Source organism: Macaca mulatta, chromosome 4, assembly GCF_049350105.2.
Source record: "Macaca mulatta isolate MMU2019108-1 chromosome 4, T2T-MMU8v2.0, whole genome shotgun sequence".
Classification (NCBI taxonomy): domain Eukaryota; kingdom Metazoa; phylum Chordata; class Mammalia; order Primates; family Cercopithecidae; genus Macaca; species Macaca mulatta.
The window spans coordinates 21,707,575-21,734,712 of NC_133409.1; the positions used below are offsets into that span (position 1 = coordinate 21,707,575).

The following is a 27,138-nucleotide window of genomic DNA, read 5'->3' on the forward strand; positions in this document are numbered from 1 at the left end:
AATAGTAGTCTACAAACTCCCTGTAGGGCCTGCTGCGTAGCACTCTATTTTAGTATCAATGAAGGGCTTATAATGCTGCTAGGTATCAAGCTCCCAGCTATGCACTGAAGGTGGAGGATACCAAGTTCTTTCCTCAAGGTTACAAGATAACAAATATCTTGGTATGCATGCGTGTATGTATGTATGTATGTATGTATGTATGTATGTATTTTTAGAGAGGAGGACTCTTTCTGTCACCCAGGCCAGAGCACAGTGGCTATAATAGCTCACCGCAGCCTTGAACTCCTGGCCTTAAATGATCCTCCCACCTTGGCCTCCCAAAGTGTGAGCCACCATGTTAGCCCAAAATCACAAATATCATGTCATTCAGCCTTTATTTCATTCAACAAATATTTAAAGAGTGTCTATTAGGCATTTTGCTTGGAACAGGAGCTGCAGCAGTAATCAAAACACACAAAATTCAGGACTTTGGAGGCTTACATGCTGGTGAAGTAGAGGAAATAAAAAGTTAATTAACTGATCATGATAAGTGCTATGAAGAAAATAAAACTGGATTGACCAGGCGCGGTGGCTCACGCCTGTAATCCCAGCACTTTGAGAGGCCAAGGCAGGCAGATCACTTAAGGTCAGGAGTTCAAGACCAGCCTGGCCAACATGGTGAAACCCCGTCTCTACTAGAAATACAAAAATTAGCTGGACGTGGTGGCAGGTGCCTGTAATCCCAGCTACTCGGGAGCTGAGGCAGCAGAATCGCTTGAACCCGGGAGGCATAGGTTGCAGCAAGCTGAGATCGTGCCACTGCACTCCAGCCTGAGCAATAGAGCGATAGATTTTTGAGACTGAGTCTCAAAAAAAAAAAAAAGGAAAAAAGAAAAAAAACTGGATTATAGAGATACTAAGATTTAAAAAGGTCTCACTGAAGAGTTGAGTGTGCTGATGAACAAACCTTGCACCAACAGGGGAAAGAGCATTTCAGACACATAAAATAACAAAAACGAAGGCCTAAGGCTGGAGCAAAAAGAACACTTTTTGACCAGAGCATAATGTGGTAAGGGGGAATATGATTACAAGATGAGGTTAGAGTTGTAGACAGGGGCCAAATCATGTAGGACCTGGTAGAAAGCTAGTGAGGTATTTAAATAGGAGGGTGATGTTATCTGATGATAAACAGTATATTTTTAAAAATTGGCTAGGCGCGGTGGCTCACGCCTGTAATCCCAACACTTTGGGAGGCAGAGGCGGGCAGATTACATGAGCCCAGGAATTCCAGACCAGCCTGGGCAACATGGAGAAACCCATCTCGACAAAAAAAAAATACAAAAATTAGCTGGGCGTGGTGATGTGGCCTGTAATTCTAGCTACTCGGGAGACTGAGGTGGGAGGATCACCGGAGCCCCAGGAGGTTGAGGCTGCAGTTAGCCATAATGGCACCATGGCACTCCAGTCTGGGCAACCGAAGGAGAACCTGTTTCAAAAAAAAAAAAAAATCATTCTGGAAATTTGTGGACAAACATGGAAGATCAAATACGTACATTTATATTTCTCTGCCTCTCAAAAACTACTAAAATGATAGGAGGAAAATAAAAAATAATACTACTAACAGCTAATGAGATTTTACAAAACTTTGAAAGCTAAAAAAAGATAAATGATTAATAACGAACTTAACTCAGAACAGATGTCAACAAAAAACAAGTCAAGCCGTACTGTCTTGACTTGTACGGGTTTCTGCTTGCCCAGCACAGCACAGCCAAACACTGACACTGGGAAAGCAGCAAGAGAGAGTTGAGGCATTTATTGTAGGGCACCAAGCAAGGAGAATTGAGTAGCTCATGCTTAAGACCTGAACTCCCACATTGCTTACAGGTAAGAGTTTTTAAAGGTGAGGAGGCAGAGGTTATAGGCGACATCGTAAATCACTACATGGAAGCTATATGTTGGTTTGATTTTAAAAGGCTGGACATCTTGAAGTGGTGGGGGCACAGGTCACAGGTGGATTCAAAGATTTTCTGATGTTTGATTTGCTAAGGAGGCAAAGCTTTGTCTAAAAATTTGGGATCAGCAGAAAAGAATATTAGCTCTGGCTCAGGGGTGTGATCTCCTCCAGGCCCCTTGGGAAGAAATTTAGAACAAAGAACAGACGTTAGGATTTAGTCTTCAGTTTCCCCTTATCTGTAGACAGGGGCCAAATCATGTTGGACAGTAGATCTGTTTGGAGGGGGATCTGGGTTTCTGGAAAACAACTCAAGGTCATATGTTAATATCTTAAGTTTCTCTAAGGAATAAAACATCTCCTGACTTTTTTTTTGGGCTACTGTTTTAAGCTACTGTTACCTTTTTGTTTATTTAATTGCTTATTTATTTCTCAGCACTAGCTAGGTTCCTGGAATTTTCCTTGAAGGAACTCAATATTTTCCTTTATTTCTATGCTTGGGGGTTGCCCACAGGCCCCTAAGTAGGGTCCCTACTTCATCCTAATACACTCCTCCTTCCCAGAAATCTGAAAATTTCAGAAATTAAAGACAAGATACTTCTAAAAATGATGGTGACATTTGGAACTAAATAAAGGATCATTTTGCCGAAAGTCTGAATAAGGAACGGTTAGAACTCCAACTCTAGATTTTCTCCATCACCAATGTGATGGTTAATTTTAGGTATCAACTTGACTGAATTGAGGGATGCCTCGATGGCTGGTGAAGCATTGTTTCTAGCTGTATCTGTGTGAGGGTGTTTCCAGAGGAGATTGACCTGTGAGTCAGTGGACTGAGAGAGGAAGACCTACTCTTAGTGTGGCAGGCACCATGCAGTCAGCTGAGGGCTAGGCTGGGGCAAACAGGAAAGAAAGGGAATCCTCTCTCTTTGCGCTCTTCCTTCTGGAACAAGACACCTTTTTCCCTCCTGCTTTTGGACATCAGATTGTACCATATTCAGCTTTTAGACACTGGGATTTGCACCAGTGGCTTCCCAGGAACTCTTGGGCTTTTAGCCTCAGACTGGGGGCTACACGCTCTGCTTCCGTGGTTCTGAGGCTACTGGGACTGAGCCACATTACCAGCTTCTCTGGTGCTCTAGCTTGCAAGATGGCCTATTGTGGGACTTCCACCTCTGTGATCATGTGTCAATTCCCTAATAAATTGCCTCTCGTATATAGTATTAGTTTTGTGTCTCTGAAGAACTGTAATACAGCTAGGTTGCCATGAGACTCCTCTTTCCTTTCCAGACAGAAGACTACAGATTTAGTTCATGAAGAAAACAAGCCAAAAAAACAGCTATGAACCCTTTCCTAGGGGGTTCAAAGGCTTAACCTTATCCTTAGGGTAAAGGCACTGGACTGAAAATGGGAAATAGCGAAGGCTAAATGCTAAATTATGAACCTCTTGCTCCTTTTCCTCCATCACATCGTGATATGTGATTTCTGCCTCCAAGGCAGGAGGTTGGAAAATTCCTCCCCAGAGAAATCAGTTGTCCCAAGAGAAAAACCTACAGATGTCAACTTTAAGGAAGTTATCCAATGACAACAGCCAGGTCCCCATTTTACCACTCTGTGGAAAGGCTGCCAATTGGTGAATAAACAAGCCCTGCTGATGCACAGTGTATAGAAGGTTTCTTTAATGTCTTATTCTTAAATATGAATAGATACTCAAGTGTTCCAAGCATTTGAGTACAGCCTATGGCAAGTAAGATGGAAAACTAAACAATAATCATAAATTAAAAAGTAAGCTCTGAAGAAACAAAGAAAGAAAGAAAAATATTTCAATGGAAACCACAATTAATACTCTCAGATAGATAAGAAAATGTATTGAATCTCTAAATCCAATATAGGAAATAGGTGTTGGGATTAAAAATATTGCATACTTTAAAATACATATATTAATAGAGGCCTGGAAGATAAAGCCGAAGAAATTTCTCAGAAAAGAGAACAAAAAGAACAAGGGATAGAAAAACAGGAAAGAAAAATAATCAAATGAGAAATTGGATTCCACATCCAACTAATAAGAAATACAGAGAGGAATAACAACAAAAAACAATGGAAAATTTGTTATCAATTAAATGACATGATAATTCATGACTCAATAATAATTTCTCCTGAAACATTATTTCTTATTATTCCCCAGGAAGCTCCCACCAAAATGACGGAAGAAGCAAAGAAAGTGGAAGGTATGGGGCCGGGCACGGTGGCTCACACCTGTAATCCTAGTACTTTGGGAGCCTGAGGCAGGCAGATTGCTTGAGCTCAGGAGTTTGAGACCAACCTGGGCAATATGGTGAAACCCCATCACTACCAAAAATACAAAAAATTATCCAGACGTGGTGATGTGTGCCTGTGGTCCTAGTTACTCAGGAGGCTGAGGTTGGAGGATCATTTGAGCCCAGAAGGCAGAGATTGCAGTGATCCAGGATTGCGCCACTGCACTCCAGCCTGGGTGACAGATTGAGACTCCATTTCAAAAAACAAAGTGGAACATATGGAATTCCATAAAAAAAACTCTACCTAGATGAGAGAGAACAGACAGGAATGAAGGCAGAAAGGAAGAAAAAGAAAGGGAGGGAGGGAGGGAAGAAGCAACTGACAGATCACTTCATGTTTATGACCATACTGAGAGAAATATATTCTGTTAAGCAGAATAATGTCCCTCAAAGGTATTTATGTCCTGGCCAGGCATGGTGGCTCACATGTGTAATCCCAGCACTTTGAAAGGCCAACGTGGGAGGATTGTTTAAGGCTAGGAGTTGGTGACTAGCCTGGCCAACATAGTGAGACCCCCATCTCTAACATTAAAAAATTTTTTTAAAAGATTGTATTTCCTTATTAACAGAACCTGTGAATATCTTACTTTATATGGCAAAGGGACTTTGTAGATGTGATTAAGGATCTTGACAGGAGGGGTTTATCTAGGTAGGCACAATATAATCATAAGGGTCCTCATGAGAGGGAGATAGGGAGGTCAGTCTTAGAAAAGGAGATGTGATGACAGAAACAGAGGTCAGAGAGACGTAATTGCTGAAAGGCATCCAGAAGCCAAGGAATGTGGGTAGCTTCAAGAAACTGGAAAAGGCAAGGAAATGGATTCTCCCCTATAGGCTCCGGAAGAAACACAACTTTGCTGACACCTTGATTTTAGCCCAGTGAGACCCATTTTGGACTTCTGACCTCTAAAAGTGTAAGATAATACATTTGTGTTATTTTAAGTAAGTAAGTTTGTGGTAATTGGTTAGAGCAGCAATACACATACAATACACATCTCCAGCAGTGTGTTTGAAGATGAGTTAGTGATGAGTAGTTAGCAGCAATACACACACAATAATACACATCTCCAGCAGTGTGTTTGAAGATGAGTTAGTGATGAGTAGTTAGCAGCAATACACACACAATAATACACATCTCCAGCAGTGTGTTTGAAGATGAGTTAGTGATGAGTAGTTAGAAAACTAAGCAAATGATAATGACAGAAAACAGGCAATTAATTTTAGAACAATAAAAAATATACAAGGAATATAATTATTTACATAAAAATTAAATATTGATTTAACCAAAATAATTTTGATGGAACTATATTGGAGGATGTGAGATCAGGAAGTCTGTGTAAATGTGTATGTTGGGAGGTTAGTGCAGTTATGAGTAACAAATTCTCATTTTACATCTATAACAATAGAAAATGTCTATGACTTTAAAAATCAAGAAATGGCAGTATATGATTTAAAAATATTTAATTAGAAAAGAGACACCAATAAGAACACCTAAACAGGTTGAAAATAGTAGCTTCTGGGGAGTGGCATCTGGGGATGGTCAGGTGGGAAGTGTTTATTTTCATGACAAACTTATTATTGGACCCTTTAAATGATATATTTGTATTATTTGATTATAATAAATAAAAATGTAATTGTAAATTACTACACCTTCTGGACAGGGAATAGATTGTAAAGGAGTCAAGGTAGGTACAAATTGCTTAATTAGGATACTACTGCAGTTTACAAAATAAATGATGGAATGCTAGGAGAAGTGTCAGTAGAAATGGACTAGGTGAAGACGTGGACTATTTTGGAGCTAGAAGCAAAAGACAGGAGGCACGGTAAGGGAAAGGTAAAGAATGATTCGTAAGTTGTTTTTTTTTTTTTTTTTTTTTTGAGACACAGTCTCACTCTGTCGCCCAGACTGGAGTGTAGTGGCACGATCTTGGCTCACTGCAACCTCTGCCTCCCGGTTTCAGGCAATTCTCCTGCCTCAGCCTCCCAAGTAGCTGGGAGTACAGGCGCCCGCCACCACGCCCAGCTAATTTTTGTATTTTTAGAAGAGACGGGGTTTCACCATATTGGCCAGGCTGGTCTTGAACTCCTGACCTTGTGATCCGCCTGCCTTGGCCTCCCAAAGTGCTAGGATTACAGGCATGAACCACTGCGCCCCGCCGATTCGTAAGTTTTTTAGCTGGAGTTTCTGGCTGCATAGTTGTATCATTACAGAGATAAAGAGGCCTGAGAAAGGAACAAAGCGGAATGGGATAGAATCAAGAAATCTGTTTTGGCTTATTAAATTTGAAATGCCCATCAGACATCCAAATGGAGGTTTGATGTATGAGTTTAGACCTCCAGGAAGAGGTCAGGGATGGAGATTTGAATTTGGGAGAAAGTGGTTTATAGGTAGATGGCTTTTAAAAATACAGGAGTATGTTGTATCACCTAGAGAGCCAATGCAGCAAAGAGGCCTGGCCCCAACATTTATAGGTTGTTTAGAGGAGGAAGACCAAATAAGGAGGATGAGAAAGAGGAGGCATGAAGCTGAAAGAAGGCCATTCATTTCTTTGTCTTTGGAAAACTGAAAAAGTATGTGTGGTAGGACCTTTGGTACACTGCCCAGATCCTTGTTCAGGACTAAAGGATTTTCTTCCCTCACTGATGAGGGCTCTAGGCCACGTTCCACTTCAAAAACTGCACTCTGGTTAAAGGGAGCTGCTGCCTCACCCAAGATTAACCCTCCTCTCTGGATTTAATTCAGTGATATCCAAAGACTTCTTGATTCATTGATAGAAACATGACCCTCTAGCCTCAACAGTGACAATTCTGGAGGGCCATCCCAGCTTCTGTACTTCCTGTAAGATTGTCTGAAGATTCTGTTGCTAACGATGCAGCATAATTTATCTCTCTGTAGAATCCTGCCTCCTCACTCCTGACAGTTATTATTCCTAAAGAGCACTCTGCAATAAATATCAGGTGGCAAGTCTTGAATCTCAGTCTGTTTCCCTGTGTTCTGTGAAAGGGCTGTATATGCAAAGCAACCCCCAAATGCTGAAGAAGCCAAGAACCCAAAAATGCAGAAAAATCGAGTTTGTTGGTCTTGGGTGATTCATTAGGGTAACTTACAGAAAGAAGCGTGGTCTTGGGTGGTTGCAAGACAGGTAGATCTCCATACCACTAAACCCAGGGCTAACCCTCTAAACCCAGGGCTTATATCTTGGGGAAAATAGACGTACTCTGGAAGGAATGTTTAGGTGGCTACAGGTGTCACAGCCTATGATTTCTGCAACAGCATCAAGGGTTGTTTTGGAGGAAATTTACAGTGAATAGGTGTTCCTACTTAAAGAGTAATACATCGACTAGACATTTTGGGAGCATTCCTGGACTTGGGATTAGTCAGAAGTTACATGGCAGATTAGCATTTCAAATAAAGTCACTCTTGTCCCCACACCCTGGATCAGACCTATCGACAGCAGCAAGGATACATGCTGTTGTGTGGAATGACTTGTGCTACAGAAGTGACGGAAATTTAACAATAATTTATAACTTCAACAATTGGGAGGGTCATGTGTCCCAGTTTGCTCAGGACAGTCATCTCAAAAAAGTTATTAATAGCATCCCATTCCACTATCAAAAATGTCCCGATTCACATAAATTATATGATCCTGCTACTAATAACTTTGAGTCTTCATCTAGTTCTCATTATGATACACTACTTAGGTACGAATCACAGCTGCTTCTTACCAGCCCTGTGACAGTGGAAAGTTTACTTACACATTCATCTGTGCCTCAGTGCCCTCTATCTCATGGGGTCATTGTAAAGTTAAGTACATCAAATTTTAACTTGGCAGTGATCAACAGGATCTCAGAAGTATGTTCTTACTTTGGTAACTTACTTGCTGCCTTATTCCATTTGGGCTGCCATAACAAAAATACCAAAAATGGGTTGACTTATAAACAGTGAACATTTACAGACAGTCCCCGACTTATGATGGTTTGACCTATATGACATTCCAACTTTACAATGGTGCAAAAGTGATACACATTAACAATAAACCATACTTCAAATTTTGATTTTTGATTCAAAAATTCTTTATAACTTTATTCTAACATAGGCTTTGTGGTACACGACTTTGCCCAATTGTAGGCTGAGTGTCATGACCATGTTTAAAGTAGTCTAGGATAAGCTATAACGCTCAGTAGGTTAGGTGTATTAAATGCATTTTTGATTTACAATATTTTCAACTTACTGATGGGTTTATTGGGAAATAACCCCATTGTAAGTTGAGGATCATCTGTATTCCTCACAGTTTTGGAAACTAGAAGTCCAAGATCAAGGCTTAGACAGATTTAGTCTCTGATGATAGCCAGTTTCCTCATAGACAGTACCTCTACCTTCACATAGTGAAGGGGGCAAGGCATTTCCTTTGACCTTGTTTTACAAGAGCACTAATCCCATCATTAACTCCATCCCCATGATGTAATCACCTCCCAAAGGCCCCACTTCTCAGTACCATCACTTTGAGGGTTAGGTTTCAACACATGGATTTGAGGGGGACAAAAATATTCAGACCATAGCATCTGCCTAAGTAAAAAGATATTGTTGCCCATGGGCTAGAAACCTTTCTTTTCCATCATGGCCTGTGGAGGAGGTAATCTAATAGGGCAATAAGCTCTCTACTTTTGAGGCAGCAGCTTTTGGGATAAAAGGACCACTGAGAAGTGGATTTTATTTTGATAGGCAGATTGGGAAAGATGCCGTAGAAGGTCAGTTCTTGGTAGGAAGTTGCTGTGATTGGCATTGCATACAACTAATGACGTCAGCATCTTGATACCAATCCTATTCCTCCAGTTCTTTCCTGGATATGAAAAGCCAGGACCTAGACCCTTCTGAGCAGTGGTCTAAAAGACACCATTACCATCTCTTCTGCCATATCTATCCAGAGGGAAGACATGTCCAGATAGCAGGAATCTTCTTCGGGAGTATAAAAACAAGTGCAGACCATCTAAATGAGAACAAGCAAAGCCAAATTTATTTGAAGCTTACAATAGCAAGGGAGTCAGCCACCATCACTTGCATTTGTCAGAGACTCAGTGGCAGGCAGAGGAGTGGAAAAGCTTTAGAGTGGAAAAAAAGGGAAAGCTTCAGGTATGCCAGTTCAAGGCTGTTGGCATGGAGAAGCTGCAGGTGGGCTAATTAAAAGCAGGGCATCCTGTGTAATTATTTAGGGATGGGTAGATATTTGGCTTTCTCTAGCTGGCTTTGAGTTGGAATCCCAGACAAAAATTAGAGAAGCTATCAGTTATTAATCACATCCTGGTCATTTGGGGTAGATGGCTACAAGGGTTATTGCTTGGCTTCCTGGACTGGTTGCTACATTTAGTAATCTGATTTCTTGGACTGGTTACTGGACACAGCAAGTTGCCTTCCTGGACTGGTTGTTGAAGATTATAGGTTAGTGTTCTATTTGTATATATTGTCTGGCCATTGTCTCTTTGAATTCAGTCTCCCAGGATAGAGGAGTAGGGAGGAAATAAGATAGGGATAAGGTGACCAGGTGATTAAGGCAAGTAAACTCCTATCAATACTTCAATAGTGCTGTTGTCAGAGGCGTTTGAACCAGAGTGACTCCAACTTGAACAGGTGCTGGGTAGAGTGAGGCTGAGACCTACTGAGCTACATTCCCAGGAGGTTAGGCATTCTTAGTCACAGAAGATAGGCGGTCCATGCAAGATACTCTGCTGATAAACAGGATGTGGTAAAGAAGACAGGCAAAACTCACCAAAACCAAGATGAAGACAAAAGTGACCTCTGGTCATCCTCACTTCTCATTATACGCGAATTAGAATGCATTAGCGTTCTAAAAGACACTCCCACCAGCACCATGACAGTTTACAAATGCCACGGCAACATCCAGAAGTCATACAGTCTAAAAGAAGGTAGAACCCTAAGTTCCAAAAATTGCCTGCTCCCTTCCTTGGAAACTCATGAATAATCCACCCCTTGTTTAACATATAATTAACAAATAACTGGCCGGGCTTGGTGGCTCACGCCTGTAATCCCAGCACGGTGGGAGGCCAAGCCGGGAGGATCACAAGGTCAGGAGATCGAGATCATCCTGGCTAACAAGGTGAAACCCTGTCTCTACTAAAAATACAAAAAAATTAGCCGGGCGTAGCGGCAGGCGCCTGTAGTCCGGCTACTCGGGAGGCTGATGCAGGAGAATGGCGTGAACCCGGGAGGGGGAGATTGCAGTAAACCGAGATCACACCACTGCACAACAGCCTGGGCGACAGAGCGAGCCTCCGTCTCAAAAAAAAAAAAAAAAAAAAAAAAAAGAACTATAAGTATACTCAGTCCGGCAGCCCAAGCCACTGCTCTGCCTATGGAGTAGCTATTCTTTTGTTTCTTTACTTCTCTAATAAACTTGCTTTCACTTCACTACATGATTGGCAACGCTTTCTGGTAACAGTGCCCAGGTTTCCTCTCTCAAGCTTGCCTTTCTCAGCCCTACATACTCACAGTTAAATAATCCCTTCTCTCCTGTTTGTTTTTTAACTATTGAAAATAGCAAACATCTTAAAACAATTTGTCATCATGTTTTTCCTCTTAAAAAATTGCAAACGTCAAAAAAAAAAATTGCAAACGTCTTCTGGGCAGGATTCATGTATTATTATCTTGTTTATTCTCTTCCTAGCATTGCATCTGGAACACAGTCTGCTTTCAACACCGTTTGTTGAACTCCAGGGTAGATTACAGGGCTGTGTGTTATAATCTACACTACTTTAACTGAAGTTACTCGTTTACTGGTGACTACATTGTTGTCAAAAATCCACAGATGTGGCTGGGTGTGGTAGCTCATGCCTGTAATCCCAACACTTTGGGAGGCCGAGGTGGGCGGATCAGGAGGTCAAGAGATCAAGACCATCCTGGCCAACACAGTGAAACCCGGTCTCTACTAAAAATACAAAAATTAGCTGGACATGGTGGTGCATGCCTGTAGTCTCAGCTACTTGGGAGGCTGAGGCAGGAGAATGGCTTGAACCTGGGAGGCGGAGGTTGCAGTGAGCCGAGATCACAAGATCATGCCACTGCACTCCAGCCTGGTGACAGAGCAAGACTCCGTCTCAAACACAAACAAACAAATAACAAAAACCCACAGATGTTATAGAATATAAAATTATAAATGACAAATTAAAAAGCTTGAAACAAAACGAGCAGAGCATATAAAAGGAAGTTAATGCTGAAGAAAACGTGAGCCTCTCTGTACACTCAACAAGGCTGCGATTTTTACCATCTTTTTTGCAATGTTGTAGCCCCAATAATGAATCTAAAATGGTACTTGACACAGTTTATATCCTTAAGAATGTATGCATGCACGCACGCGTGAAGAATAAATGAATGAGGGGGTTGTCCCTTTGCACGCACGGAGGTCTAGGGGCTGCAGAGTACCCACAGCCTGGCCACCGCAAGCGCAGCTAAAATCTAGGGGTTGTCGCAGGCACAGGCTCCTCCTTCGGTGGGTGGGGCGGAGGCGCGCACTTTCCCTACGCCCCACTGCTAGGATGTGAGGCCACCACTCCTTCGCCGCCGCCGCCGCCACCGCCGCCGCCGCGTCGAGTGCAAGGGCTTCTGGGAGCCGAGCCTCGGGGTCTCGGAGAAGGGGCGCAGGTGGCCGCCATCTTGGATTGCAAACTGGGTCGCTAGGCTTCACGCCAGGGGCGGAGTGGCGGCCCTTCTGTTACCCGCCACACACGTCGCCGCTGGGGACTGGGAAATCAGGGCATCGGAGAGTGCCACATTAATGGGTAAGTTGGAGTGAACACGGGCTAGGTTGGGGGAGCCTCGGGTTTCGTCCCTTTGGGAACTACTAGTTCTGGGGCCATAGTTTTTATTTACCCCTTCCTTTGCAAAGGTCTCTGGAACCTGGCGGTGCCGGGTGTTTCTCATGTTTTCCCCAGGGCGACAGCGGTCGCGGGGGCGTGGCAGCCGGACCATTCTCTTGCGGACGCGAAGGCGTGGTGAGTTCAGATTCTTTCAGCAGGTCCTCAGAAGGAGTGATGGGCAACCGGTCTCGTCTTCGCCTCCCCGCCTCACCGTTTCCCGGTAGTTCTTTTCAGTTAATGGAATTGCCAAATGTTGCCACTCATACCTGGTACCCAGCGGTTGTATCCAACAGCTTATGGAAATTCCACAGTGTCCAAAGAAGAGACAGGTTCCATCCCGGGGGCCTCCTAGCCTCGCCCTCTCACTCCGCCAGCTGCCCTCCTCCACCTGCGTGCAGGTGCCTCTAGTGCTCATTCCCGACGACAAGGCAAGCCTGGGTTCCACGCTTCTAATAGTCGGTCAGCTCCGTTCTAAGATGAAAACTTAGTTTTTCATCGATAATGCATAGGAGATGGAAGTATTTGAAAGCTGTGAAATGACAGTGATACACCTAAAGAATGTAACACTGGCGGCGGGCGCGGTGGCTCACGCCTGTAATCCCAGCACTTTGGGAGGCCGAGGCGGGCGGATCACGAGGTCAGGAGATCGAGACCATCCTGGCTAACATGGTGAAACCTCGTTCTACCAAAAATACAAAAAAAAAAAAAAAAAAAAAAATTTGCCTGGCGTGGTGGTGGGCGCCTGTGGTCCCAGCTACTCAGGAGGCTGAGGCAGGAGAATGGCGTGAACCCGGGAGGCAGAGCTTACAGTGAGCCGAGATCTCGCCGTTGCGCTCCAGCCTGGGCGACAGAGCAAGACTCTGTCTCAAAAAACAAAAAACGAACAAAAAAAAGAATATGACACTGGCATTTACTTTTGAGCTTTTTGGACACGTTTTTTAAAAAAGACAAAAACACTAATGATTTATCTCTCAATTACAACACCCAATAATGACTCATAATCTGTAGGAAAGTGGCTTTCTTGGTAGGTCAGGAACAACTCTGTCTCTCCGACCTAAGTATTGCTTGTTTGGTTATAAGGGCTCTCTAGTTGGCACTTTCCCCACTTTGTGCAGTCTTTTACTTTCTCTAATGAGGCGCCCAGCCCCATGGAAATGAAGGCTTTACTGGCATGAGAAATAATGTCGTTTGATATTAAAGAAAGAAAATCGTAAGTTCAGATTCTAGTTATTTGCTCAACTTAAACATGGTTTTTCTAAGAGCCGTTGAAAGCTTATGAATGAAAAAAAATTCCTGTGTTCTGTAGCTTTAAAGTGCCTGAATAACATTTCTTATATTTAAGTTTTATGAGACCTCAACCTTTGAAGTGCAGCCTTTAAATTTATTTTTCAGTGAAAGAAACAATCCCCTTGGGTGGGGCCCCTTTAGAGATAATTTCCCTTGATTTATTGTCCCCTTTAAATCAACTGCAGTGAGGATGGATGCAGGTGTTAAATCTGAAGCCGGAAGTCAGTACTATTGAAGAAAAAGGAACAAGTGATATATGAGTTGTCAGGGCTATATTTTATTTGGCTAAAATTTATGCTGAACAGGTTACAATGTGGTTGCTTGGATTAATGCTATCATAAGTAGCGCCTTTGTGTGTGTGTGTGGGAGGGCACAAGATGATCCAGTCAGATGTGGTAAGAAAATATTGGAACTTATATTTGTTTACCTTTTCAAACTTTCATTAAAAATTTCTATTTTTTGTGAATTTTATGCTAGAGTAGTATATTAGAATAGTAATGCATGTATAGAAATAAATATGTTGAGGATGAATGCACAAATACATTTTACATATGTAGGATGTGTGATTAAAAACGTTTACAGCCAGTGGCCTAGAATATGCTACATATATAGGTGATAAACATTTTAAGAATTTTATTTCCATGAGCATTTTATTTTACTTAAATATTTTATACGTATTGTATAATTCAACAACTAATACTGTGGTCAGTTTGCTCTGTAATGAACTCTGATCTCTTTCCTTTCAAGAGTCTAGCTTTTTATAGATATAAAATAGAGAATAATACCAAACATTGTTATTAGTAAAGATATGTTGAGCAGTTCCCTCCCTTTTTTTTTTTTTTGAGACGGAGTCTCGCTGTGTCGCTCAGGCTGGAGTGCAGTGGCATGATCTCGACTCACTGCAAGTTCCGCCTGCCGGGGTTCATGCCAATCTCCTGCCTCAGCCTCCCAAGTAGCTGGGACTACAGGCGCCTGCCACCACGCCTGGCTAGTTTTTTTTATTTTTAGTAGAGACAGGGTTTCACTGTGTTAGCCAGAATGGTCTCAATCTCCTGATCTTGTGATCCACCTGTCTCGGCCTCCCAAAGTGCTGGGATTACAGGCGTGAGCCACCGCGCCTGGCCTTTTTTTTTTTTTTTTTTTTTTTGGCGCGATCTTGGCTCACTGCAACCTCTGCCTCCTGAGTTCAAGCGATTCTCCTGCCTCAGCCTCCCAAGTAGCTGGGATTACAGGCTCCTACCACCATGCCCAGCTGATTTTTGTATTTTCAGTAGAGACGGGGTTTCACTATATTGGCCAGGCTGGTCTTGAATTCCTGACTTCAAGTGATCGACTCTCCTTGGCCTCCTAAAGTGCTAGGATTATAGGCCTGAGCTACCCTGCCTGGCCATATTGAGCAGTTACTAATGATAACTATTTGTAGGTGCACATAGTATTGCTGAATCCATTAAATATTTTAAAGAAGGAATTTTGGCAGATTAATCATGCATTTCTTTTCAATCATTCTCAAGGCCTCAGCCCCTTCTTTTCTACCTTGAGCTCCACCAGTAGTGAGATTTGTCTCACTATCTTTACCAGTGACATAATTACCACATCTGATGCCTGATATGGTACTTAGATTATTACAGGCACTTTTATTTTCTGGATGAATCAATGAATGAATAAAACGAGTGGCCTGTTATCAGTGGTACTACATCTTAAATATTCCTTTATCTTTTGAACTCCTTTCCTTTGCAGGACTCTTATATTTTTCCTTATTCTTCTACTTTTCTGACCTTCTTCTTTTTGGTTTCTTTTGCTCTTGCCTTTTTCCACTAAAATATAATTGTCCCCAAGGTTTCTCCTTTGGTCATCCTTCTTCTGTAGCTCTACATGATACTGAATGATCACTCCAGATCCCTGTCCTGAGTTCTGATCCATATTTTCAACCATCTATAGATCAGTGCCTCCTACATGTGCACCAAGTACTATACATTTAACATGTTTAAAATCGGAGTCACTATACGCCTATTAGAATGGCTATGACTAACAACAGCAACAACAAAACCCCTTGCATTATCAAGTGGAGACAGGATGCAAAGCAACTGGAACTCTCATGCATTGCTGATGGGAATGCAAGATGGAATACTCACTTTGGAAAGAAGTTTGGCAGTTTCTTATGAAGTGAAACATAAACTTGCTGTATTATCCATCAGTTCTACTCCTAGATAGTTACTGAGTGAAATGAAAACTTATGTTTACACAAACACCTTTACATGAATGTATGTAGCAAATTTATTCATAACCTCCAAAAACTGGAAACCACCCAGATGTTCTTTAACTGGAAAACTGATAAACCGTGATATGTCCCTACCGTGGAATAATAGCAATAAGAAAGGAGAGTTGATAGATGCCAACAATGTGGATGACTGAAATACCGCACTAAATGAAAGAAGCCAGATTTATTTTGTTGGTTTTGTTGTTGTTGTTTATTTTACCTTTTAGGCTCAGGGTCACATGTGCAAATTTGTTATATAGGTAAACTCACGTCATGGGCGTTTTACAGATTATTTTGTCACCCAGGTACTAAACCTAGTACCCAATAGTTATTTTTTTCTGCTTCTCCCCCTCCTCCTACCCTCCACCTTCTGGTAGGCCCCCGGTGTCTGTTGTTCCCTTCTTTGTGTCCATGTGTTCTTATCATTTAGCTCCCACTTATGAGTAAGAACATGTGGTATTTGTTTTTCTGTTCTTGCATTAGTTTGCTAAGGATAATGTCCTCCAGCTCCATTCATGTTCCCACAGGAGACATGATCACATTCTTTTTTGTGGCTGCATAGTATTTCATAGTATTTATGTACCACATTTTCTTTATCCAGTCTGTTATTGATGGGCATTTAGGTTGATTGCATGTCTTTCCTATTGTGAAAACTGCTGCACTGAACATTCGTGTGCATATGTCTTTATGGTAGAATGATTTATATCCCTCTGGATATATACCCAGTAATGGGATTGCTGGGCCAAATGGTAGTTCTATTTTTAGCTCTTTGAGGAATTACCACACTGCTTTCCACAGTGATTGAACTAATTTACGTTTGTTTTTTGACTTTTTTTCTTTTCTTTTTTGAGGCATGGTCTCACTGTTGCCCAGGCTGGAGTGCAGTGGTGTGATCATGGTCACTGTAGCCTTGACCTTTGGGCTCAAGTGACTCTCCCACCTCAGCCTTTTGAGCAGCTGAGACTATAGTCACGTGCCACCCTGCGTGGATAATGTTTTAATATTTTGTTGAGACTTGGTCTCACTGTGTGGCCCAGGCTGGTCTCGAACTCTTGAGCTCAAGCGATCCTCATGTCTGCACCTCCTGAAGTCCTGGGATTACAGGCATGAGCCACCATACCTGACTCTTTTTGACCTTTTAGTAATAGCCATTCTGACTGGTGTGAGATGGTTTTTCATTCTGGTTTTGATTTGCATTTCTCTAATGATCGGTGATGTTGATCATTTTTTCATATGCTCCTTGGCTGCATGTATGTCCTTAGAAAAGTGTCTGTTCATGTCCTTTGCTCACTTTTTAATGGGGTTGTTTGTATTTTTCTTGTAAATTTGTTTAAGTTTCTTATAGATGTTGGATATTAGTCCTTTATCAGATGCATAGTTTGCAATAATTTCTCCATTCTATAGGTTGTCTTTTACTCTGTTGATAGATTCTTTTGCTGTGCAGGAGCTCTTAAGTGTAATCAGATCCCGTTTGTCAATTTTTGCTTTTGTTGCAATAGCCCCTTCGTCATGAAATCTCTGACTATTCCTGTGTCCAGAATGGTATTGCCTAGATTATCTTCCAAGGTTTTTATAGTTTTGGGTTTTACATTTAAGTCTTTAATCCATTTCGAGTTGATTTTTGTATATGGAACGGGTCCAGTTTCAATATTCTGCATGTAGCTAGCCAGTTATCCCAGCACCGTTTATTGAATAGGGAGTCCTTTCCCAATTGCTTGTTTTTGTCAGCTTTGTCAAAGATCAGATGGTTGTAGGTGTGTGGCCTTATTTATGGGCTATTTTGTTTCATTGGTCTATATGTCTGTTTTTGTACCAGTACCCTGCTTTTTTGGTTACTGTAGCCCTGTAGTACAGATTGAAGTCAGGTAATATGATACCTCCAACTTTGTTCTTTTTGCTTAGGTTTGCCTTGGCTATTCAGCCTCTTTTTTTGTTCCATATGAATTTTAAAATAGTTTTTTCTAGTTTTGTGAAGAATGTCATTTGCAATTTGATGGGAATAGCATTGAATCTGTAAATTGCTTTGGCCAATATGGCCATTTTCACGATACTGATTCTTCTTATCCATGAGCATGGAATAATTTTCCATTCATTTGTGTCATCTCTGATTTCTTTTAGCAGCGTTTTGTAATTCTCACTCTATAGGTCTTTCACCTCCCTGGCTGGCTATATTATGAGGTGTTCTATACTTTTTCTGAGAAGCCAGATTTAAAAGACTACATGCTGTATGATTCCATTTTTCTGAAGTTCAGGAAAAGGCAGGACTGTAGGGATGAAGAATTCAGTTTTTACCAGATGTTAAGGGTCAGGGAGGGCTAATAGGAGCAATGTGAGGGAGTTTTTGGGAGTAACAACTGTTCTGTATCTTGATTGTGATAGTTACATGCCTATACATTTGTTAAATTCATAGAACTGTATACCAAAAGAGTGATTTTTACTAAATATAAATTTTAAAATAAACTTAAAATAACAGAATTCATTATTCTTGTCTCAGAAAAAAGCCGATATGTAAACAGAGCAACCACTACTCTGATCCTCCATCTGTATTCTCTGTCTTAGGTTATCTTGCCATACTACTCAAATGGCTCAGTTAAAAACCATGGAGTCATCCTAAACTCCTTTTTCTTCCTAACCAGATATCTGTTACATTCGTATGGCCTGTAATTTTTACTGAATCACTTTCAGAAATGTTTCTGTAATGCAACCTGTCTTCTGTGTTTCATTGCAGTAACTTGTTTAGTTCATGCCTTCAGCATCTCTCCTGTCTCTCTCTTAACTACGTAAAAGAACCTTTTCCTTCATTTCTTCAATTCTGTTCCTTAGGATCAAGTCCAAATTTCACAGCTGCATTATAGGAACCATATGGACTCTAACCTACCTTTACAGCTTTATGTTCTCCCATGCATCCTCATTTTGGACACACTCAGTCTCTTACTGTTCTTGGTTATGCAAGGCTTCTTCAAAAACTTTGCCTTTGCATATGTTCCTTCTGCTTGAAATGCTTGATTCTTCCCATTTCTCTTTCCTGCTTTTCCTTTAAGATAGGATACCCATGAAGCTTTCAGAAGTCCCTAAGGCACAATTAGTTGCCATATCTTCACTGCTCCCACAAGACTTAAAGCATGTATTTTAGTGTACTTTACTGCTTACAATAACATTTGCCAATTCATTAGTCTGTCTCTTCAGTAACAGGGATGGCAGACAGATGCCAGCCTCTCCTTCTCTTCTGTTTACTTCATAAGCTAATTGGTCACAATGTTGTCTCTGGTTAGACATGGATATGTCCTCTGAATTTAACAGAATAACATACTGGGTACTCACTATCTAATGTTAAACTGAAGTTGGCACCCTGCTTTAGGCTGATTTTTGTGTGTGTGTGATGTATACATCCAGAATAGATTATAATATCAGTATTTTAATATTCCTATAAGATAATATCAAGATATCAATACTGTTACATTGTTAAAAAGTTTATAATTCACTTTCTAAAAGTAAAACTAGCACATATATTTCAAATATGAAATATATTTGCATGTATTCTATGTATTTATAAAATATGTATAAAAATGTTAATGTTTTAAAATACATTTGCAATAAAACTACTTAAAAATAAAGTATACATGTATTTTAGTATTTCAAAAGAACTAATTATACTGGAGTACTAAAAACTGATATTGTAGTCATAATTCAAGTCCTGACCCTTGTGGCCATAGCTCTTAAGGCAGTGCCTTCAGTAAGAAGCCAGACCCCAATAAATATTTGAGATGTGCTTACTGGAGCCTAATATCATATTCCATTAAAAATAAGACACTTCAATGCTGGTTATTTCTTGATCTAGCCAGAAACTGTAATTTAGACGACTTTTTTTTTTTTTTTACCCAAATAATTCATGATTATTTCCTGATGGTAATTATGTTTCAGAAAGGTTAAAACACTGCGGGGGCTAGGGAGACAGGAAAGGTTGTGGCATCTTAGAATCAATGAGATAGGGTAAACTTTGTCTTTGTTTATTCCAAAATTGTTTAAGATATTATTTCTCAAATATGTGGTCATTTTGCTCTAATCTTGATGTGGAATTAAGGGAAAGTATTCTTTGTACATAATTTTCAGAATGGGTTTTGTTAGCCTGTTAATCAGTGAGCCTGAATTTAGTTGCTAGATTAAGTGTCTCCTGTTGTTTTAAGAGAGTGAGTTATCAGTGTCTGTTTTCTTTTCTCCTTCCTTTAAGATGCCATGGCTAGTCCAGGGAAAGATAACTATAGAATGAAAAGTTACAAGAATAAAGCCCTAAATCCTCAAGAGATGCGTAGACGAAGAGAAGAAGAGGGAATACAGCTTAGAAAACAAAAAAGGGAAGAACAGGTAGGTGTTTTTAGCTATTTAATTTTGTTTTTTAAAAGTTTAATTATTTGCTAATTATTGGATAATTTAAAATGGAAATGTTTTAAGAAATTGAATATAGCTAACGCTATTATTTATTAGACTCCAGGCATCATAATTGTAAATTTGTGAAACAGAACTCTGTGCTACTTTTAGTCCTGGGAGAAATGGATTTTCTGTTTTATTGATAAACCTGCTGTGTTAATTATATTTTTACCTCACTGCTAATACATTTTTCCCCTTGCTCTATTTAGATCACTTCCATTTGTCATTATAAAATTTGCCCCCTAAAGAAACATTATATATTATTTGCTGCTTTGTAGTTTTCACAATTCTTGCCCATAAGTAAATTATTGTCATCTTCCCATGCTACTCATACTGTTCCCCCATTGTCTTATTAGCCAGATCTCTGCTTATACTTTGCATATGTGACATAAAGAATATAAAATCATTTAAGAGAGTATATCTCAACATTTTTTATTCCCAGGTGTACTTAAATGTAGAAGTATTTATAAATAAGTAAAAGAATGTGGTTCTCACACATATGAGTTAAAACTGATGTGTGAAAAGGACTAGCAGTGAAGAAAGTAGAAAAGGCCTATTCTATTCTGTAAGTAGAGATGGGGTCCTGCTATGTTGCCCAGACTGGTATTGAACTCCTCGCCTCAAGCAACATTCCTGCCTGTGCCTCTCAAAGTGCTAGGATTACAGGCATGTAATAGGCAAGACCTATTTCAGAAATATGATTGTGATTTCTCATCTCCCTATCTGCAGCATCTAACACAGTCCTTCATGCATTATAGTAGGTACTAAAAAAATCGTGTTGAATAAATGATTAGAAGGAGGATTGTTTACATATTAAATAGGAACAGGCTGGGAGCGCTGACTCACCCCTGCAATCTCAGCACCTTGGGAGGCTGAGGCAGGCAGATCACGAGGTCAGGAGATGAGACTGTCCTGGCTAACATGGTGAAACCCCGTCTCTACTAAAAATACAAAAAAATTAGCCAGACATGGTGGCGGGCACCTGTAGTCCCAGCTACTCGGGAGGCTGAGGCAGGAGATTGGCGTGAATCCGGGAGGCAGAGTTTGCAGTGAGCTGAGATCGTGCCACTGCATTCCAGCCTGGGTGACAGAGTGAGACTCCATCTCAAAAAAAAAAAAACCCTGATATTTATTTAGCTATCAAAAACAATATAATCAGATTTTGTTTTCCTCAAATTTTGATTTAGGAAATGTAGAGTCATTCCTTGGTTCCAGGATCCTCTGCGGATATCAAAATTCACTGATGCTCAGGTCCTTTATGTAAAGTGGCATGGTATTTGCATATTACCTGCACACATCCTCTTGTATATTTTAAGTCATCTCCAGATTACTTATAATATCTAATACAGTGTAAATGCTGTGTAGTTGAGTTGTTATACTGTATTGTTTAAAAATACGTATTACTGTCAGGCTCAGTGGCTTATGCCTGCGATCCTGGCACTTTGGGAGGCCTAGGTGGGCGGGTCACCTGAGGTCAGGAGTTTGAGACCAGCTTGACCAACATGGTGAAACCCTGTCTCTACTAAAAATACAAAAATTAGCCAGGCATGGTGAGCGCATGCCTGTAATCCCAGCTACTCAGGTGGTTGAGGCAGGAGGATTGCTTGAACCCAGGAGGTGGAGGTTGCAGTGAGCTGAGATTGTGCCACTGCACTGGCAACAGAGCGAGACTCCATCTCAAAAAATAAAATAAAAATAAAGTAAAATAACATATGTATTTTTTTTATTTTTGTATTTTTGTTGTTGTTGATTTTTAAGAGATGGGGACTTGCTGTGTTGCCCAGGTTGCCCTCCAATTCCTGGGCTTGTTCAGTCCTCCCACCTCAGCTTCTCAAGTAACTGAGACCAGACACATGTGCTGCCATGTTTGGCTTATTATTTTTTATTCTTCTTATTATTTTTGATCCGAGGTTGGTTGAATCTGGAAACGTGGAACTCACAGATATGGAGGGTCAACCGTACCTATAAATCTCCCTTAGTGAACTCACCATGTTTCTTTCTTCTTTTTTTCTGCTTCATTTTTATCTGCTCCTGAATTAATAAGCATAGGACTGTTATTCCTAAGAATTGTTTTCTATTCTTTGTTAATCAGATATACTAAAGCAGTTAATGTATCAGATGTTATCTTTCCTGTGTAACAGATGTGCTTTTTAAGTTTTCTTGCAAAAATTCTTAGATACCTCATAATCCAGTGTGGAAATATGTGCTTTTTAAAGTGCTATAGAATGACTATGTGTATTCCATTTACAAGCTTACTGTTGGTAAAAGATCTGAGATTTAAGTGATGTGAAGTAGTCTGTGCAGCCAAAAGCTAGCCCGGAAATTCTGACTTCTCATAAATACCTTACTTCCTAGTGTAATGATTGGGAAATACTCAAATATTCAGAATTTTAAGTTATAAAATTGATAGGGTTTTTTGGTCCACTCAAATGAAAATATGGAATTCTATGGCAATTGAATGTTTTATGGAAAGCTCAATGTGTAAACTGATTTCTCTTTATTACAGTTGTTCAAACGCAGAAATGTCTCTTTGCCCAGAAATGATGAATCTATGCTTGAAAGTCCTATACAGGATCCAGATATTAGTTCCACTGTACCCATTCCAGAGGTATATTTTACAAAAATATATTTCAAATTATACCTCAATAATTTTAGCAATAGTATATATAATAAATATTTATGCATGCAAAATTATTCATGTAAAATGTTTAAATGTTAATTATATTTTTGTGTGTGTGTTTTAGGAAGAAGTTGTTACTACAGATATGGTTCAGATGATTTTTTCTAATAATGCTGATCAACAGCTAACAGCAACACAGAAATTTAGAAAGCTGCTTTCTAAAGGCAAGAATTATTTTCAGTATGCTTATTTGATATTACAGGATTTTGTAGTAGAGGTTTATTTTATTGTTTTTTTTTTTAATTTTAAAATACCTTTCTTTGCTAGACACAGGTGTTATATTCTCTGTAAAATATATTGTAAAGTAACATCCATTTTTGAATATGGTGTTACCAAAGTAACATATGTTGACTCTAGAAAAATTGTAAAAATATAAAAGCAGTTAAAGAGGCAAATATAAAGAGACTAATCCTGCTGCCAAGAAATAAGGTTAGAGATATATATTTTTTAATTCTTGTAGAAATATTTTTCAGACATGATTTTTTAAATGGTACCATAACATAGAGTATGAACATAAAATGATGTAATCAGGCATTTAAATTTTTCTCAATTTTAGATTACCATAAACATGCTACAATAATTGTTAAGCAATATAAATTTCCTTAATATTCATTCATAAAAGTGAAGTAGGGGGTCAAAGGGAATAAACTGTATTAATTTACACTCCCATCTTCAGTTTGTACAAGCATTCATTTCACTATTTTTACCAACATTCACAATTCTCTTTTTCTTTTTTTTTTGAGACAACATCTCACTCCCATCACCCAGACTGGAGTGCAGTAGCGGAATCACAGCTCACTACAGCCTCTACTTTCCAGGCTCAGGTGATTCTCCCACGTCAGCTTCCTGAGTAGCTGGGATGACAGGCATACATCACCACGTGCAGCTAAATTTTTGTATTTTTAGTAGAGTCAGGGTTTTGTCATACTGCCCAGGCTGGTCTCAATTTCCTGGGCTCAAGTTATCCTCCCACCTTGGCCTGCCAAAATTCTGTGATTACAGGTGTGAGCCACCATGCCTGGCCTCACAGTTATCTTTAGGAAAAAAATGCTTATATAATAGTAATTCATTATTTGGCTTTTTTTTTTTTTTTGTAATTCGGTGGAATATTTTGCCTTATTTATTGGTTCTTTATAATACATAATTACCTTTTATGTTATTTGACCAATTTTATATTGAGTTAATAAGAATTCATTTAAGTAAAAATTTAAATCTTTGTCTTGTGTTTCATATATGGAATTTATTGAACTAGTAGTTCTAATTTTATGGGATTTTATATATGAACTGATAAGGTTTTGAAAATGCCCTTAGTTCAACTGCCTTATCATCCTAAGAGAGACAGAGGTTAGTGACACATGAAGAATGAAAGAAATCTTGTGATCAGGTTAGCATAGATTATAAGGCTTTCACTTTTGCTTTTTTACTGTAATTTATGTTCATAAATAAATTTAACTTTCAATTTCTGTTCCTCACATACCTTAGCAATGTCAAGAAACCCTTATGCAATCAAGAATGGCTTCTCTCTTCCTCACAATACTTCATAGTTTTGGTTTTTATAATTGGGATTATTTTCTGAGTCAGATTAATATTTTTAAATTGTTTTTTAATTATATTTCGTCAAGATTTTATTTTGACATGTCATACTGTTAACATAATTTATTTAGATTTATTTAAGAGTTTTAGAGTTTGCCGCCGGTGTTTTTGTAACATTTCCTTATTATTGAATTCTTTATCTTGATTAAATTTTTATTAAAGCATTGCTTGAAGGATTTTCTACCCCTTTCTTACCCCCATTCTAGGAAAATTGCATTGGTACAATTTTTTTTAAGCCTTTATATGTCTAAATACTATATTTCTGATGTCTTTGAGCAAGTTGTCTGGGTATCGAATTCCTTGATCAGAAGATTTTGTCCTCATTTACTCTAATTCCTAAAGGTATTCTGTTTCTGTTAAACTGTACTATCTTTCACAGAGACAATTGTGTTCTCTGTTTCTTCTTTGTAATGGAATTATGCTTGCCTAGTTGGACATACAGCAAGGAGTTAATAGACGTTTTCTTTCACTGATTGATATGGGTTCCTGCCAAGTCTATCAGCCCTAGAAAAATAATAGATTTACTGTATTTTTATTTGATCTGTCAAAGTAGGAAATATGAGAAAGCAAGCATCTAGAGCCCAGAACTGGAAGCAGAAACCACAGGAAACTTTGCCTCTTTTGCAAGCATTTCTTTATTATAATTAGTGTTCTTACTATAGACACTAGGAAGATATGAATATGCCCTGGGTACTGCACAGCCTGTCTTAGCTCTAGCTTTTACTCCTCTGACTTAAGTCTGTGACGGTGACCTTTTGTTACATCTTCTACTTATTTCCTTGTCATGGCCACCCTTGCGGATGTAAATCACAAACCATCCTTTTCTTCAATCCCAGTTTTGTAGAAAGTTCTCCAAAGCTTTTTTCTTTTGCTTGACTCTTGCTTAGTTTTCAGTTCTGAAGGAGATGTTCCCCATATACTACTTATTGCCATAATGACTAAAAGTCTTATCGGTAGCAGTTTATCACCATTATAAGATTATATAGACTATCATCCTGTCAATATAATACTAATAGTAGTTCATGATACCTGTTAGATTAGCTGACAATCCAAGTGCACTTTAATTGCTTTCTTTTAGATGAAGATAAATACAAATGTGTTGCTTTTAATTCACCAGGAAGAAACTATATTTGGGTTCTTATGCGTATGTGTGGGTATATCTCATATCTATATTTACTTTTATATATATAGCTGACAGTCTCAATGCCCACCTCGCCCTACCCGCCAACCACAAAACCCTGTGTTTTCTTCCTTCTCTCTCATCTCTTTCTTTCATAAAGAGCAAGACAAAATTTCTGTCCATTAAATTTAAAACAAAATAGGATAATATATTTATGATTTTCTTTGGAAATAAAGAAAAAACAAGAAAGTGAAGGTGGTAATTGCAATCCTATAATTTTGTTTTGATTTTTTTAAGGTGGAAGGTAAAATGATTAAGAATACTTACTGTTTTATCCTGTCGATGTTTTATAACAGTATAAGTTAGGATCTGGAATTCATTTTTCCATTTTGAAGAATTGGGGCTTTTCATTTAGAACACCCAAACAAAACTTGATGGGTGTAACTTTACTAACTTTGCAGAAATTTTCTAAATTTTGCCCAAGTTAGAAGAATAGCAAATTTGTAGAACAATGAAAAGGAAGAAGGAAGTCTGTTTCTAAGTAAATCTTTCTTAACAATTGAGAGCAAGGTTTCTAGGATTTGAGCTGACTTAAAACTTAATGAAAATATTTTTCTATATCAAAAAGAACGATTTGTACAGATGTTTTATATCCACCATTTGCTTATTCATCCTACTCATTAAACGCAGTATGTTAACATTAATATATGAGTTCTTTATGATCAGTAACACAGTCAAATAGAGGAAGTAAGAAGAAAAGGAAGAATCAGAAGTGGAAATGAGTATTCTCTTTTGCATGACTACATGAATACATAACTCAGTAATATGCAATTTGGCTGGTGGATGCAGGGCAAGGGAAGGAACCATGATGATATAATGAGTTTGATTTTGGGTATGCTGTATTTTGAAAGAAGGTGTGAAAATTCATTTTAAAAGTTGTGAAAATAAAAATATATCTTATAGTCACTTAGGAATATGGTCTGAAATCTAGGAAAGGAGAATTCAGCTAAGAACAACGAAGCTAAGGTTGTTAGGTTTGTGAATTATCACAAATAGTAATAATATCTGGTACTTGAATTAACAAAATAGGTACATTTTCTAAGATGAGAATAAACAGGAATAAGACTATCCCAAAGGGGCACCAATAGGGAAGTTACGGAAGAACCACAGAGGGTATGTTTTGCTGAAGCCAAGGTAGAAGAAAGAGTTCTTTATACTTAGATGACCAGTACCTGAAATGTCTTTGTCTGGATTTTATATAAGCTTCCTAGATATTTTATGATTCTCAAAAACTGTCTGCATTTCATGAAAATTATCAATAATTGTAGGCAGTCCATTAGCATTTCTGTAAAAAATAATTCCCGGACAAAAAAGAATCTCGTTTGACAGACATTAGGTAAATTGTGGTTGATAATGAAGGAGATATGCTTAGAAATTGAGGGTAGTACTGTAAAGAATTAGTGGCAACTTTATTCCTCAGTTGGTATTTTGAGTTTTGGACAGAAATAATCAGTGTTTTGAAGGTGTCCTCAATAGCCTTCAATTTATAAAATTTAAATGTTTATGTAGGAAATATTTTTAACATTTCTTGCAGTGAATGAGAAAGTGGAATTTGCAAAATGTACAAAAAAAGTTATACTCTGGAGAAAATTTGACTTCAAT

The 27,138-nt window shown here is 39.1% G+C and overlaps 1 protein-coding gene across 3 annotated transcripts in view; it reads left to right on the top strand.

Moving 5' to 3' along the window:
* The first annotated feature begins 11,908 nt into the window (after nucleotides 1-11,908).
* Nucleotides 11,909-27,138, top strand: part of KPNA5 (karyopherin subunit alpha 5) — a 53,181-nt gene continuing 37,951 nt past the window's right edge. The window contains exons 1-5 of one of the 3 annotated variants that reach the window (XM_015137534.3): nucleotides 11,909-12,036; nucleotides 12,144-12,249; nucleotides 19,887-20,020; nucleotides 22,590-22,691; nucleotides 22,828-22,927. In XM_015137534.3, the coding sequence (XP_014993020.1) occupies nucleotides 12,177-12,249; nucleotides 19,887-20,020; nucleotides 22,590-22,691; nucleotides 22,828-22,927 (409 nt within the window). In that variant the 5' untranslated portion in view covers nucleotides 11,909-12,036; nucleotides 12,144-12,176. The remainder of the gene's footprint in view (nucleotides 12,037-12,143; nucleotides 12,250-19,886; nucleotides 20,021-22,589; nucleotides 22,692-22,827; nucleotides 22,928-27,138) is intronic. The other 2 variants (XM_028847055.2, XM_015137535.3) reach the window with 2 other exon arrangements.